The sequence below is a fragment of the Rhinatrema bivittatum genome, chromosome 1, assembly GCF_901001135.1.
Source record: "Rhinatrema bivittatum chromosome 1, aRhiBiv1.1, whole genome shotgun sequence".
NCBI lineage: Eukaryota > Metazoa > Chordata > Amphibia > Gymnophiona > Rhinatrematidae > Rhinatrema > Rhinatrema bivittatum.
The window spans coordinates 705073362-705089065 of NC_042615.1; the positions used below are offsets into that span (position 1 = coordinate 705073362).

Below are 15704 nucleotides of genomic sequence, written 5' to 3' on the forward strand. Positions count from 1 at the left end.
GGCGGAATGGCGAGAAAGTTGAGTAATTATGGCAAGAACCCATTGGTCTGAGGTGATTGTGTGCCAGATGTTGCTGAAGTGGCACAATCGACCTCCCACTGGTATATGCAGTAGTGGAGGTTGAGTTCTGCTCTCTAGGAAAGAGCCAAAAACCAGATGCTGGGCCTGGCTGAGGGGTTGTCTGTGGCGAGGTTGCCTGGACTGGCCCTTCTGGTAAGGCTTTAGTACAGCGACCTTTAGACAGTGGAGGATAAGATTTCCTTTGGCATTAGAAAGACTTTTTGGGATCCTTTCTGAATGTTTGCTTAGCAGGATATTCAGAAGGCAACAAGGAGAGTTGGCAAAGAGTCTCATGGTGATCCTTGAGCTGTGCCACTGCTTGTTGTATCTGTTCACCAAAAAGATTGTCACCAGTGCAAGGCAAGTCAGATAGTCTGTCCTGGATCTCAGGTCGTAGGTCCGAAGACTTTAGCCAGGCCCACATCCTCGCAGAAATAGCTGTTGCTGATACCCTGGAAGCGGTGTCAAAAATATCATATGCTGATCTTATTTCATGTTTGCCCGCTTCTAATCCTTTCTGAGTCAGGGCATGTAATTGCTCTTGAGATTGCTGAGGCAGGGACTCAAAGTCCTGTATTTGTTTAGAGGACCCTGTTGTACTGGGTCATATAGAGTTGGTAAGAGACAATGCGGGATATAAGCATTGACCTCTGAAAGACATGCCGACCTATGGTATCCAGGAACTTTTGCTCCTTCCCTGGAGGGAAAGAAAAGTGAGGCTTGGAGCATCGGACTTTCTTTTGGGCTGACTCAACAACCACTCAATGGTGATTCAATTGGGCTTTTTGGAAACCTGGAGTTGACTGGACTAAGTATGTGGTATCCGCCTTTCGGTTAACTGGTGCCACCGAACCAGGATGCTCCCAATTCCTCTTCAGAAGATCCAACAGATAATTTCTTTAGGAGCATCCAGAAATTGCAGAAGTTCCATCATCTGGCATCTATCATCCTGTTCTGTCTGAAGTTGAAATGGAACTAATTCAGACATTTCCTTCACAAAATTAATGAAGGACAAGTCCTCTGGAGGAGAACGCTTCCTGCTTTCAGTAGGAGAGGGTGATGATGGTAAATCATAGGTATCCTGGGACGAATCATCGGTCCATGTGTCATAGGGTTCATCACCAGCACCCCTAGGATCCTTAGAGGGACGGAATGATGGTAATTCCTGAAGGTCACCGAAGGCATCAATGAGGCACCGAAGGCATCAATGGAGTCACTGAGGCATTGATGGACGGATCGGAGGCACCGATGGTAGCAAAGACACTATCGGTGACAGCGATGGAGGAAGTAACAGTGTTTCTCCTTCTTCTGTTGATGAAAGAGGAATTGGGGAGGAGAGCACCGGGCCCATCGGTGCCCCCGGATCCATCGGAGGAAAAGCGGCGAGGAGCGCTTCCATCCTTGTTAGTAGCGGTGCCAGCGCTACGGGAATGGGATCGGTGGCTGGTTCAGGAATTGGCACCGGCATCTGAGGAATCTTGAAGCCTTGCATCGCTCTGCCGATGGCCTCTTGAATCACCTGATCCAACTCCTCTTGGAAACCTGGAGCGTAGAGCCCCGATGCCGGAGGAGGAGGCGTGGCCGGAGGGACCACAGTTGGAGGTGGAATCGCGGCTCCTATCACCAGTCCCGGTGAAGGTTGCCTCGGTGACCCAGAGCCAGATAGGGATGGTGCCTTTTTTGGACGGTCTTTCTTCGGCAGTGGCTCAGACGGTGGTGACATCGAGGGCTTGCCTGCGTCGAAGGTCTGAGACTTCCAGTGTCGATGTCGATGCTTTTCTCGATGATCTCCTCGGTCCTTATGCTGGAGGAGGAACAGAGGGCGATGGCCGCGGAGTCATCAATGCCGGTCAGACACCGGTCAGTGCACGATACTGGCGCGACTTAGGCGGAGTCGGTTTGGAAGACGTCGAGGGTATGGACAGTGTCAGAGTTTGTGACCGAAAGAGAAGTTCCATCTTCTCCATTCTAGCCTTGCGACCTTTTGGCGTCATAAGGGCACATTTGGTGCAAGTAAGGACATCATGCTCGCTCCCTAAACACATTACACAGACCTTGTGAGGGTAAGTAATGGACATTGCCCTGACTGCACTCGCACATCGACGGAACCCAGATGCCATGGCCTCTCAAAAAAAATTTAGCCTCGGTGCGGTTGACGGCCAGTAGGCCACGAGGGCCAAATTCGACGGGAATCAACCGGAATCTGGTAAAAAACTTACCGGACCACCGCGGAAGCAAAAATTGAATAGGGGGACCCCTGTGGGGTAGTAAATTATGAAGTAATTCTGTAAGGAAAATTCCTGTCAGGAATCTCTGTAGAGTTCCTTAAACCACGTGGCTACTGCTACACGGAAAATAAAAGACTGAAGGGGGACCTCTGCTGGTTGCAGGTTAGTGCCATCCTGGGCATGCCCAGTAGGTGCCAGTCAAAGTTCTAGAAACTTTGACAGAAGGGTTCCGTGATTGGGTTCCATCCTGTGATGTCACCCATATGTGAGGACTACCATCCTGTTTGTCCTGTGAGAAAAATATTTAATCTAGGGAACACTGTAATACATAGGCTATATTGATTACATTATCAAAAATATTTAATTACCTATTTAATATTTCTATGCAAACAGATACAAAACCTAAGTGACAAAATCAGTCCAAATATTGCATGTGCAAAAATGCAAATATTTACATAAAAGTTTTCACAAAAACATTTTGTAATCACATGATATATTAGAACGCCAAAATCTGTAAACAGATGTTGTTTATCTCAACTTATATGGAAGTTTAGCAGTTCCTCGTGCCCTGACTTGTGCAAAAGTTCAGCGATCAGAAAGGATTCCTTGTACCCCAAGGGCCTTATTGTTTCACCAAAGATGGCTTCTTCAGGGAGAAGAAGTACATATGCACTGAAGATTCTCAACAAGGCTGACACTTCAAATACCAGTATGATTTCCCGGTGATTAAGATTATGGCGTTACAGAAATATAGTAGCTAGATGCTCATTAGATTTCATCAGTATATTCAATACATCTCAGTCTTCCTTCCTCTGAATATGTCAAAAGGCTTATGTACAACTTTCTATTCATTTTATCATTGAGAAACTCTTTGTGCATCACTAAGATAACTTAAAATTGTTATTAAAAAGGTATTATACAGGATTTTTTAAACAAAATGAAAGCTCACCCCTGGGATAATTGTCAACCTATTTCCATCCATCCACAGCTCCTTCAATCCATTCAGTTGCTCAAGTACATCAGGCTGTAAACAAAATAAAAACATTTGAAATTTAGCAGAGTAATGCCTATTTTAAAGCTGCTTTAGTATTAAACAGAAGACCCGTTAAAACCAAGGTTGATCATCTCAGCATTGTTACTAGATAGAATGTCATATGGGCCTCATGGCAGTTGCAGTTAATATTGACTTGTAGAGGGAAAGATCTGAGAAGTTGAATATATAATTCCTTAATCTGTCCCAACGCCTATCAATTGAAAAAATTATAGATAGATGGAGAGAGAGAAAAACAATTAAGAGGGTGAACTTGCTCTTGGAAGTTTGGGCCTCAACTTAGTCAAAAGTAGTCAAATTCTGTAATTTTCTGATTAACTGCTATCATAGAAAAGTTGCTATTCAGGATATTTAAGTTGCTATTTGGGGTGTTTTGTAAGAGGAAAAATAGCTATTTGGAGGATATTCGGAGGAGAGATCATACAGCTGGCATTACTGGGTTCTACCACCTATGGCCAAGCTCATGACAGGTTATTTACACCCCTAGTCACATCACAGACCATTTTCAGCTGCTGTCTGGTCAGCAAAGTTAACCAGATAAACTTATTTAAAATTTAGAAAGAAATTAAAAGCTAAATTTTTTCAACAAGTACATGGGTAGAATGGAGTACAGTGCAATGATCCTGTTGGCTTTACATTTTTAAAGACATTTTTAATTCACGTTTTATTGTATGGTCATTTTATTGTATTCTATGTGATTGAATGTTATTTGCACTGAACTGCATTTCTGGAAACTGAGGAATATAAGTATAAATAAACTTTATTGCATTATGAATAATCTCAGCTACTTTAAAGTTAGGCAGATAAGTTTATCCAGCTAACCTTAGGACTGCTATTCAGCAATTTTAAAGTTATCTGGCTATGTTATCAAAATAATGCTGAAAACTGGCATTTATCCAGCAATCATCTCCACCCAGAATACCCTTACCCTGCCCCTGAGATAGCTGGATAATGTGTTAAAAGGCTAAAACGTTATCTGGCTATCTGGGGAACGGTCAGCATAGCGAGATTTTCAAACCCCACTGTTTGTCTGGCTACATCTGAACTTAGCTGGTCAATGAAGCTGAATATCAGCCTCACTGAAACCTTTTTGCCTCATTGAGACATCCACCCCAAATGTTTAAGATTTTAAACCACCTTCCCAGCTTTTTGCAAAACCATCTAAAGTGGTGTACAGCAGCATTAAAAATGCAAACCAAAATACATTTCCTTTTGTCAGAGTAATAGTAGGTATGGGCAGCCTTCCTTGTGACTGCATAGCTCTCATTAAATCATTTGTTTTCCTCCCTTTCAAAAACTATTTTGCTCATTTCTAACAGATATTCTCTGTAGAAAGCAGGATAAATCAACCAGTCAAGTGGGTCATGTCATCTTTCAGCTCTCAGACCTTCCTGCATAACTGCCCACCACACAAGCCTCTTCAATCTTACTAGGAAGCTAAACTAACTCTAAGGGGAAGTGAAAGGGATTATGTGGCTGATTTATCCTGTCATCTATGGACAGCACCTGCTGCAGGTGAGCAACACAGTTTTCTCTGTGAATGTAAGACATGCCATACTGAGTCAGACCAAGGGTCCATCAAGCCCAATATCCTGTTTCCAACAGTGGCCAATCCAAGTCACAATTATTTATTTATTTATTTGAGGTTTTTTTTATATACCGACATTCGTTTAGTAACATCAAATCGGTTTACAATCAACAAAGATATAGCATCAGCGCTAAAAACGAGAAAATAGCGATTAGCAGCAGTGCTTTACAAAAATCACATTCAACTAAAGAGAAAGACACAGCATTATAGAATATATATTTAATATGTAAGCAAATTTGATATAGATAATTTACATAGGTTACTTACAGTAGTGTAAAAGTCTCAAGAAACCATTTAAATGCCAGTGTTATTTACAATGCTGGGGGGGGGGCAGAATGGAAGGTTTGATTTTAATTGAGCGAACATTAGGGGAAAGCTTTTAAGAATAGCCATGTTTTTAGTTTTTGTTTGAATTTTATCGGGCATGCTTCCTGATGGAGATCAGGTGGCATACTGTTCCAGCATGAAGGTCCGGCTATGGTGATTGCACATTTCCTGGTTGCTTCGAGTAGGGCTGCTTTGTGTGAGGGGGTGTGTAGTGTGGCGGCATGTTGTGTTCTAGGGGTTCTGGAGTGTTTGCAGAAATGTAAGGCATTATTGAGCCAATTTATATTTTCGTTGTGTAGGGTTTTGTGTATAAGTGATAGGATTTTGTATGTAATTCTTTGTGCAATAGGCAGCCAGTGCAGGTCTTTCAGAATGGGTGATACATGTTCCGACTTTCGAGTCGGAACATATATTATCTGGCAAGTACCCAAACATTAAACAGTTCCCAAGCTACTAATGCCGGCAACAAGCAGTGGCTGTTCCCAACTGATTAATAGCAATTTATGGACTTCTCCTCCAAGAACTTATCCAAACCTTTTTTAAACTCAGCTTCTCTAGCTGCCTTAATCATATCCTCTGGCAACCAATTCCAGAGCTTAATTGTGCAATGAGTGAAAAAGAATTTCTCCAATCTGTTTAAAATGTGCTACTGCTAACTTCAAGGAGTACTCCCTAGTCCTTGTATTATCTGAAAGAGTAAATAACTGTTTCACATTTACCCGTTCAAGTCCTTTCATGATTTTGTAGACCTTTATCATACTCACCCCCCCTCCAAAGCAGTCTTCTCCAAGCTAAACATCCCTAACCTCTTTAGTCCCTACTTATGTGGCAGAATAGAATCTGCCAAACTAGTAGGGACTCCCAAGCATATGATTTATTTTGCATTTTCTTGGCCAGCGCTTCTCAACCGGTGTGTCGTGACATACCAGTGTGTAGCCAAGCAGCGGCAGGTGTGTCGCGTGCTACCAGTCTCCTGCTGCACTTCCCCCCTCTTCCTTCACCATGCGAGAGGCTGCCGTTGCTGCCCAGGCTATCAGCACATTCAAGCCTGAATGGGAACGGCAGCAGTGTTAGTGGAGGCTGGGCCTTTTCTTCTTCCCGAACCTGCCCCCACCCTGACCCGGAACAGGAAGTGATGTGCAGTGGGGCGCACAGGAAGAAGAAAGAGCCATGCTGCACGAAAATGTAGCGTCGGCCCCGAGCAGTAGTGTGGGCCTGAAGCAAATCAGAAGCAACCAGAAATCAGCACAGGAGACAGCAGATTCTTCTTTCTTGGTCTGCGGGGGTTAGAGGAGGAGGCTGCTACAGCTACCATTTGTGCTCGGGGGGGGGGCAGAAAAAGAGACAGCCAGCCTGCCTGTGAGAGCATGTTTGTGTGACTGAGTGTGTGCATGTGTAAATGTGATTGAGAGCCTGTGTGTAAGTGAGAGCATTTGATTGAGATCATCTATGTAAAGTGTGTTAGAGAGAGCATGTGTGTGTGATTGAGAGAAACTGGTCAGAGAGGTGATGTGTGTATATAGGAGAGACAATGGAAGTGACTGGTCAGGGAGATGACTGGAGTGTATGTGTGCGTGAGCGAGAAAGTGATTATGGGAATGAGAAGCCTGTGCATGTAGAGAGCTAGCATAGGAGTAAGAAACCTGGGTGTGTGTGAGACACAGCATGGAAGTGGGAAGCCTGTGTGTATGTGTGCATGAGAGAGAGAGAGAGACTGATCGGGAAGGTGATTGGTGTGTATGTAAGAGAAAGACTGGTCGGGAGATTGGTGTGTGAAAGACAGAAACTGGTCATGGGGGTGTAACTGGTATGTGTGTGTGTGTGTCTGTGTGTGTGAGAGGCAGAGACTGGACATGGGCACTAAGGAAGAGGACCATGAGTTCAGAGCGTCAGCCACTACTGCTTCTGGTGTGTGCTACTGGCCTGCATGGAAGAGGAGTAGGAGAGCCGCTGGAGGGGGTTAGTAAAGGTGGCTTTTTAGGTTTATTTTTCTTGATTGACTGCCATTTTAATTACTGAATATTATGTGATGTGTCTGCTGTTTTGAAATATTTTATTGGTGTTTGGAGAATTTTAAATAATTTTAATGAGTTTTTAATTATTGGATACTATTCTGTTCATAGTTGTTGTAGAACATTTATTCTGCTTATTAGTATAGTTATACAATTATTTCTGTGTTGGGATCTATAGCTAGTTCTGTTTCCTAATAGGAGGTGTATTAGTGTTTAGGGCCTGATTTAATATTTGTATTGTTGCCTTTTCATAGGTAGGGTTGTTACTGTTTGAGTGCATTCCATAATACAAGTGTAACTGTGTGCGGATTAGTTTATGTGCATTACTGCAGATCCTGGGAGTATGTTAGGACGGTTCTGTGTATGTGACCGAAGTGAGGTATTTTACTGTATCAGTCTTATTTGTTGTATTTTCTCAAGATGACATGCATTAGTGATAAACTGCTGTCTTTTCATAAGTAGGGCTATTGAGCCTGGTAGTTGAAGTTTGTGTTGCTGTTACAGAGATGACACTAGAACCAGAATATATTTTTTGTAAGATGAGTTGTACGGGGAATGTCATAATTCTGCTTTACATCCATAATTGTGGGTCGGGGGTTCTCTGTGGATGCAAACTGTACTTTTACATTTAGCCCTATGATGGTCATGTATTCAGTATGTCACTCATGTGAGAACCATCTGTCAAGTGTGTCCCGACAGAAAAAAGGTTGAGAACCACTGTTCTAGGCAGTAATGAGTAGAGAAAGCATGGAATAAGGACTCAGTGGAATACTTGCAGAAGTTTTCTATGGAAACAAAACAAAGATATGCTAAGGAAGCTGCTGTGGCCCTAACCTGTGAGCTTTCACCTTATAGTGAAGATGTTGTCTTGACTGATTTTAGAAGAAAGAGATGCAGAGATACAAGTTGAAAGAGTCCTCTTTGTAATTTAATAGCTCCATTTAACAGGGTTAAAAGAAACCAACAGTTTCAAGGACTTCCTATGGGATTTTGTTTTTTCCAAACAGAAGAGTATTGCTCTTCTACAGACCAATGCATGAAGAGCCTGCTTTAACATTGTGCATGTGTGATCTACAAAAAATGTTGGTAACAATGGATTGATTTAAATGAAAAAACTGAAAATAAGGACAACATAAGACTAGGGAGCTTGCAATTCACTTACTCTTCTGGCAGAATTAACTGCAATTAGCAACAAAACTTTCCAAGTAAGGATTTTGAGATTTGATGTCATCACTAGTTCAAATAGTGGTTTCATGAGCTGATCAAGAACTATATTTGAAACTCAAGAACAAGAGGATTGTTTATTGAAGGCTTCAAATATGTGAGATCTTTCATGAATTTGGTAATTAGGGGTTCACAAGAGATAGATGAACCATCACAATTGTCATAGAATGCCACTATAGCTAAGATAAATGTTGGATGATGATAGTTTTTAATCTGGAGCTAGACAGACAAAAAAAATCCTGGAATAAAAAAGAAAATGAAAAGGACAGTTAAAGGGATCCTCACCAAAGCAAGAGCACCAGATAGAAAATCTGTCCCACTTAATCTTCTGGTAGAATGTTTTTCTTGAAGCTAGAAGAACCTTCTTTACTTCAGAAAGCAAATGAATAGATGACACTAGTTAAACTTTCAGGTATAAAGAAATTGAGCAGGTGAAATTACATGTCACGCTCAATAGTAAAACATTCATGTGGACAACAGATGAGAGATATACAAATGTTTACAAAAAATGTAAAACAAAATACAAATTGTATTATACCACCTTCATAGAGATATGAGAAAATAAGATATATATCTTCCTACAAAATTACACAAAAAGTACAAAACAAACAATAGCACGATGTCCATCCATGCAGCCCTGAAGTCCTTAGATGCCTATGCTGTCTATGCCATTGATGGGTCAGAAGTCTTCGACACAAAGAGGAGCACCATCTTGTCAAGCCAAAGTCAATGTCCCTTCAGGGTCATCTGGTTGCACATCATGTGCCCCCAGACAGAGGATTCAGACATCATGCAAACTGATGATAGACTTTGCCCATGAGCATTGGGGGCATTGGTGAAAACTGGACGTAGCCATGATGGAGCAAAACAAAAGGATCAAAGGATGGCGGTGGGCATTGATGACCAGCAGGTATCGAGGCACCACCATCATGGAGGAATCAACCATGAAAATCCACTCACCTGAAGACGTCGAAAACCCTGTCTGGGGGACACTACGTGAAGGCACCAAGAGGGATCCAGCCACGGAAAAGAGAAAAACAAAAATCGCAAAAATGCGAAAAAAGTTTTCCACTAGACCAAAAAGGCAAAAATTTTGAAGAGCTCAATTAATCGTGAGGCTCAGATCTTCGCTAAAAAGAAGAGACTGAAGAGGGACCCCACGTGGCCACGTGGTATAGGGCACACTGAGCATGCTCAACGTGCCTAGTTAAAGTTTCTAGAAACTATGACACAAGTTTTCCGCATTGGGCTCCATCTGATGATGTCACCCATGTGTGAGCACTACCATCCTGCTTGTCCTTGGAGAAAGGGTTGCTCAGTCTTAGCAACTGAAAAAGTAAGAGGGGTAGCACAGTGATCTTTAACATCTACAGTCTCCTTTACTCTCTTCTCCAAAGAGATTATTGTCCATGCATGGAGTGTCTGTAAGCTTCACACACTTCTGGCCTCAACAGCCAATGTAGAAAATCTGGAAGAGGTAACACAAGCCATTCTGATTCCATGCTTACCATTATTCTTCAGCTTGCTGAATTATGCTGGAACTCTGAAAGAACTCAAACATGAAAGTGCAAACCAATTATTACTAATCTGTAACCTTTCATTTAAAACATCTATAAAATGGAGATTGGAAGGGGACCAACATAACAATGATTTTTAAAAAGGGCTTCAGAAGTGATTCAGGAAGCTACAGACTGGTGAACTGGATGTCTGTGCCAGGCACAATGCTGAAAATTATTCTTAAAAACAAAATTACTGGCCATGCAGACAAGTCTTAATGAGGAAGAGTCAACACAACAATGGAAAATCCTGCCTTACCAATTAGATTTTTTTTTAAGTGTAAATAAACGTGGATAAGAGCGATTCAGTTGATATAAGGTATCTGGATTTTCAGAAGGCATTTGACAAAGTCCCTCATGAAAGACACCTCCAGAAATTAAAGTCAGAGGATATGAGGCAGGAAAGAGTAGAACTAAATGGTCAGCTTTCCAAATGGAGAAAGGTCCATAGATCTGTACTGGGACCTGTGCTGATTAACATTCATTAATCATCTGGAAAAAGGAGTAACGAGGAAGGTAATAAAATCAGCAAATGACAAAATTATTCAAAGTTGTTAAAACAGCAGCGGATTATAAAGAATCACAGAATGTCCATGTGAGACTACGAGATTGGGCACCTACATGGCAAATGAAATTTAATGTGAACAAGTGCAAGTACACAATTTAAGGTACTAGATTATAAATTATTACCCAGGAAAAGGATCTCAGAAGCCTCATGGAAGATACTTTGAAATCCATAGCTCAGTATGTGACAGTGGTCAAAAAAGCAAATAGAATGTTAGCATTATTTGAACAAGAATGGAGAATAAAATTGTGAATATCATAATTGCTTTGTATTGATCCATGGTGCAAACGCACCTTGGGTGTTATGCGCAGTTCTGTCACCCCCATCACAAAAAAAAATGATATAGCAGAACTAGAAAGTACAGAGAAGGGCAACAAAAATGTTAAATGGGTTGGAACAACTCCTTTATGAATACAATCTAAACAGCTTAGGACTCTTCAACTAGGAAAAGAAATGACAGAGGGGATATGATAGATGTTTATCAAATAATAAGTAGAGTGGAATGGCAAAATAGGAAACAATTATTTACCACTTCAAATATTAAAACAAAGGGATAGCTATAAAACTAACAACCAGCAGTTTTAAAATAAATTACAGAAAGTATTTTTTCCACTTAGCACACGTCATGCTGTGGAATTTGTTGACAGAAGATATGGTTAAGGCAACTAGTTTGCAGGGTTTAAGAGAGGTTTGGACAAGTTCCTGGAAGAAAAGTCTATAGACAGTTATTTGCCAGGTAGATTAGGGAAAGCCACTGCTTATCCCTGGGAATAAGCAACAAGAAACCAATTTACATTTTGGGATCTACTGGATACTTGTGACCCCAAATAGCTACTGCCCAAAACAGGATGCTGGGGCTCAACAGACCTTGGTCTGACCCAGCATGGCATATCTTATGTTCTTAACTACAGGAAGTGTTTCTACCAAGGACTCACTTTCGCAGGGATGCATATATTTTGCCATATGCAACTGATGAGCCTCTATTCTAGAACTGAGCATGGCTGCTTGGAATACCATTTTTGCTGCAATATCTAGTATCCTTCCCAGGAAAATTGTTGGAATGTATTTGAAAGCGTTTAGCTTTGTTCAAAGCCAACTCTACTGTTACTGCTGATTGATGTTGGAGCTGGAGCTTGTGATGTCCTGGACATGATTGAACTCTGAGTCACATTCTTTTTGAAACTCCCAAAGTTTGTGCACCAGAACTGCTATTACTTGTATAGGTTACAATGTATTTAAGCAATCCAAACATCTTCTCTAAGTTCTGCCTTCTTCTTGTATAGTGAATGGAATTCTTTTGGCCATTTTTTGTTTAAAGGCAGGGTAAGACATGCCCTTAGATGATGTACTCCTAGGGTACTGATGGGAATAGATCTAACAGAAGACCTGTGAATTCCTCATCATATGAATAAAATATGAGAGGTGTAAGATGACACTGAGCCTTCCTATGAATCAGACAATAAAATAGGAGGTTCTTCCAGGGTTGTCCTACCTCTTGAAGAAAAGAAGCTGTGGGATCAAGAATGGATCTGAATTTGAATCTTTTCATTTCTAGGTTGATAAGGTGGAATACTGGATACACTGCCCAACTTAGAAGCACAGTGTCCAGAATTAGGCTGCATGGCTTCCAATAGAGGCAGTGGTGGCAAGCGTTATATATATCAATAAAGTACGTTTTCACAAACTGCAGCTACATTTTTTTCCATAATGAAATCATGGTACATTTCTGCTGTAGAAATCGCTTATCCATTTAAAATCATTATTTAGTTCAGGCTTTTGGTTTTATTGCACATGGATTACTGTAACTAATTTTACTGAGGGTTGCCAAAATGTTTGTTACATGTCCTGCAACTGATTCAGAATGTGACTGTACACATATTTGGTTTACAGCAGGGATGGGGAAACAGAGGGCCAAATTACTGATGCTTAACAGAATCGGGAGGTCCAGGGGCGGTTCTATAATGAGGCAGGGTGAAGCCCCCGCCTCAGGCAGCAGAATTTTGAGGTGACAAAAAAATGCTCCCCTCAAAACGCCCTTGCCGCGTCTGCCTCAAATTGCCCTGCTGCAGTCCAACTGCCTGACTGTGCCTCTTACATTGTCCTCATGCCTGCAAAGTACTCTGCACACTTGAAAAAAAAAAGTGCAGCGTCCTAAGTCATCACCACGCTGCGCAGGCTCTCCACTTTTTTGTTGCCTTCCGCATGCTCGTGCTTTGGAGCGTGGCTGATTAAGAGGGTCTCCTTTGCTGGTTTTCAACTCTTTGGCGTGTCTGTAGCCCGGGTGTGCAAAACAGCCATTTCAAATTTGCGGATGGTTTAATTCCCATGCCAACGCTATGATGCCTGTGTCAGCTGCTTCCTGCTTCTGTGGCTCACAAAAATAAAAGTATGCCAAAAGAAAAAAAAAGCGGCAACCCCAAGCCTTTCTTCTATGCTCCCTCTGCCTCTGCTGCTTGGTCACTTGGCAGCCTGCACTACGGGCAGGGAGGAAGCGGAATGACTGGGCAAGATGGGGGACTGCAGTTTAAAAAAAAAATTCGATTGCCGATGGTCTGGGATTTCAGTGCAGGGGAGGCGGCTACAGGGTGGAACGTGATAGCTGGTCTCCTGATCTTCTCCCTACCAGCCATCGCCCTGCCCCAGAATCAGGTTCCTGTCTGTGTGTGCGCTGCCTCAATTTCATTATGCTCTGCTGTGCAGCAGAGCCAACTTCAAGGCAGTGCACATACATAGAGACCTAAGTCTGGGGCAGAGTAGAAGGGTGGCTGGTGGGGAGCATATCAGAAGACCTGTAATGTTGAACAGGCAGGCTGCTGCAACCTGCAGACCCCACTCTTAGATAGCAGCAGCAGCTTCACCCCACTCCTGGTGAGACACACTGGTCTAGTGATAGAAACTGGTGTGAGAGAGGGTGACAGTGATGAGAGACTGCTCTGGGGAGAGGGTTGACAGTGGCAAGTGAGAGCCACAGAAAGACTGATCTGGGGAAAGGGGTAACAGCGACTGGTGAGAGAGAGAGAGAGAGAGAGAGAGAGACAGACTGATCTGGGAGAGAGGGGTGACAGTGACTGGTGAGAGTGATTTATGGGGAGGAGTGACAGTGGCTGATGAGAGACATTGATCTGCAGGGAGGGATAACACTAGCTGGTGAGAGCCAGAGAGAGCAAGTGATCTGGAAGGGAAGGATGACAGTGGCTGGTGAGAGCAAGAGAGACACTTTTGCGGGGAGGGATGACAGTCAGGGGTGGTTCTATCATGAGGCAGAGTGAAGGGCGGCCTCAGGCGGCAACATTTTAGAGCGACAAAAAGTGCCCCTCAAAATACTCCTGTGGTGGCCGCCTCACCCTGCATCCACATCCAGACAGAAGAAAAAAAAAAAAATCACCTGCTGCCTCAAATAATGACGCGCCCATGGGGATCCCGGGCCCTGTGGACAGAAAGACAAACCTAGTGCTGGTGGTGCAGAAGTCTGACAATACGTAGCCAGGAGTATAAATTGCCCAAGAGGCTCCCAAGCCCTGCAGAAAGTCCTTAACGACAGTGGCATGGGATTATGATGTGCCTTCAGGATCCCAGGCCTGTGGGCAGAAAGACACAGCCCTAGATGGCAGCACAAGATTTTGACACACCCGACTGGATCCCAGACTCGCAGGCAGGAAGAGACACTCCCGAGCCAGTGGTGTGAGATTATGACATATCCAACAGGATACCAGGCCTGCAGGCAGGAAAATACACCCTTAAGCCGGTGGCACGGAATTATGATATGCCAGTGAGGATTCCAGGCCCCGCGGACAGGAGGAAAAAGATGGTGATTGATATGAAAGGGAAGAGGTGGGGTGTGAGCAGGGGAGGGCTGAGAGAGAGAATGGCATGGGGGTGAAGGTTAAGTGAATGATATGGGATGGATGGGAAGCCAAGGAAGCTGAGTTAGAGGGGATGAAAGAAAGTGGGGAAGTGAATGAGGAGGAAGGCAAGAGAAGCGGTTGAGAGGGAAAAGACGGGAAGGTGGAACGAGAGCGCATGTGAATGATTGCACATGTGTGAGCATGTGAGAAAGAATGAGCGACCATGAGCATGAGCATGTGAGAAAATGTGAGGAGAATGGTTGTAACCATGTGAAAGTGTGAACATATGTGTGGGGGTATGAGCATATGAGAGATTGTGAGCGAGTGTATTTGAATATGTGAGCATGTGATAAGAGTAAGCGAGCATGTGTATGTGTGAGAGTGTGTGCATTTTGAAAATGAGCATCTGTTTGTTAGAAAGTGTGTGTATATGAGAAAAAGTGGACAAAACTTTATGTGTAGCTCCCCTTCATACACTAATCCAGGACAATTTCAAGGTGACAAAATCAAAAATTCCCAGGTATGGAAAACTAGGAATTTTTTTATCCTTATTAGTTTTAATGATTATTGGATGTTATTTTATGTATCCATTGTTTTGAAATATTTTATTGCGTTTTGGGAACTTTTTAAAAATTTGTATATGAATTTAATTATATAATGATATTCTATCATCAGCTGTTTTCAAATATGTATTTTTTTATTATAGCATGGTTTTATTATGATTGTTTGATATTTCCAGATTTTGTTTCATGAGGAATGGTGATGTTTCTTTTTTTCCACTGATGTATTACATACAGAGTCTAGCTTTTTGCAGTTGGTTTTTATCTGTGTGTTTATCTTTATAGTTTGTCACTTTATTCTGTATTTGGTGAAGATCTGTATGTTCTGGTGTGTGATGGAGGTGAGGTATTCTGCTACTGTGTAGGGGTCTCTAGCATCCTGAATTGTTCTGTTTTCTTAATAGAAGGTGTAATGGTGTTTTAGGGCCTGATGTAATATTTGCAGTTCTTACTTCTTGAGTGCTAGCATTTAGGGTCATTTTGGTTTGGGAGGTTTACTATATTGTAATTGTACTTTAGATTATTCATGGCTTTCTGAAGGCCAAGCCCAAACTCAATGCACTTTGTACAATAGGCCTATGGGCTCCGTGTCTTTTTTGCAGGGTTTCTTTATCATCATCACAGCACTGCATGTAAATATAACATCCATGTTGTGTGATATTTTTACATTGGAAATATGTACTTTGAA

At 42.4% G+C, this 15704-nt stretch overlaps 1 protein-coding gene across 5 annotated transcripts in view; it reads right to left on the minus strand.

Annotated features, from left to right (window-relative positions):
• The window catches only part of ERBIN (erbb2 interacting protein), a 716810-nt gene that overhangs the window by 281976 nt on the left and 419130 nt on the right, over positions 1-15704 (minus strand). For all 5 annotated transcript variants that reach the window (XM_029576039.1, XM_029576020.1, XM_029576010.1 and 2 more), the window contains one exon: positions 3238-3312. In XM_029576039.1, coding sequence (XP_029431899.1) covers positions 3238-3312 — 75 coding nt within the window. The remainder of the gene's footprint in view (positions 1-3237; positions 3313-15704) is intronic.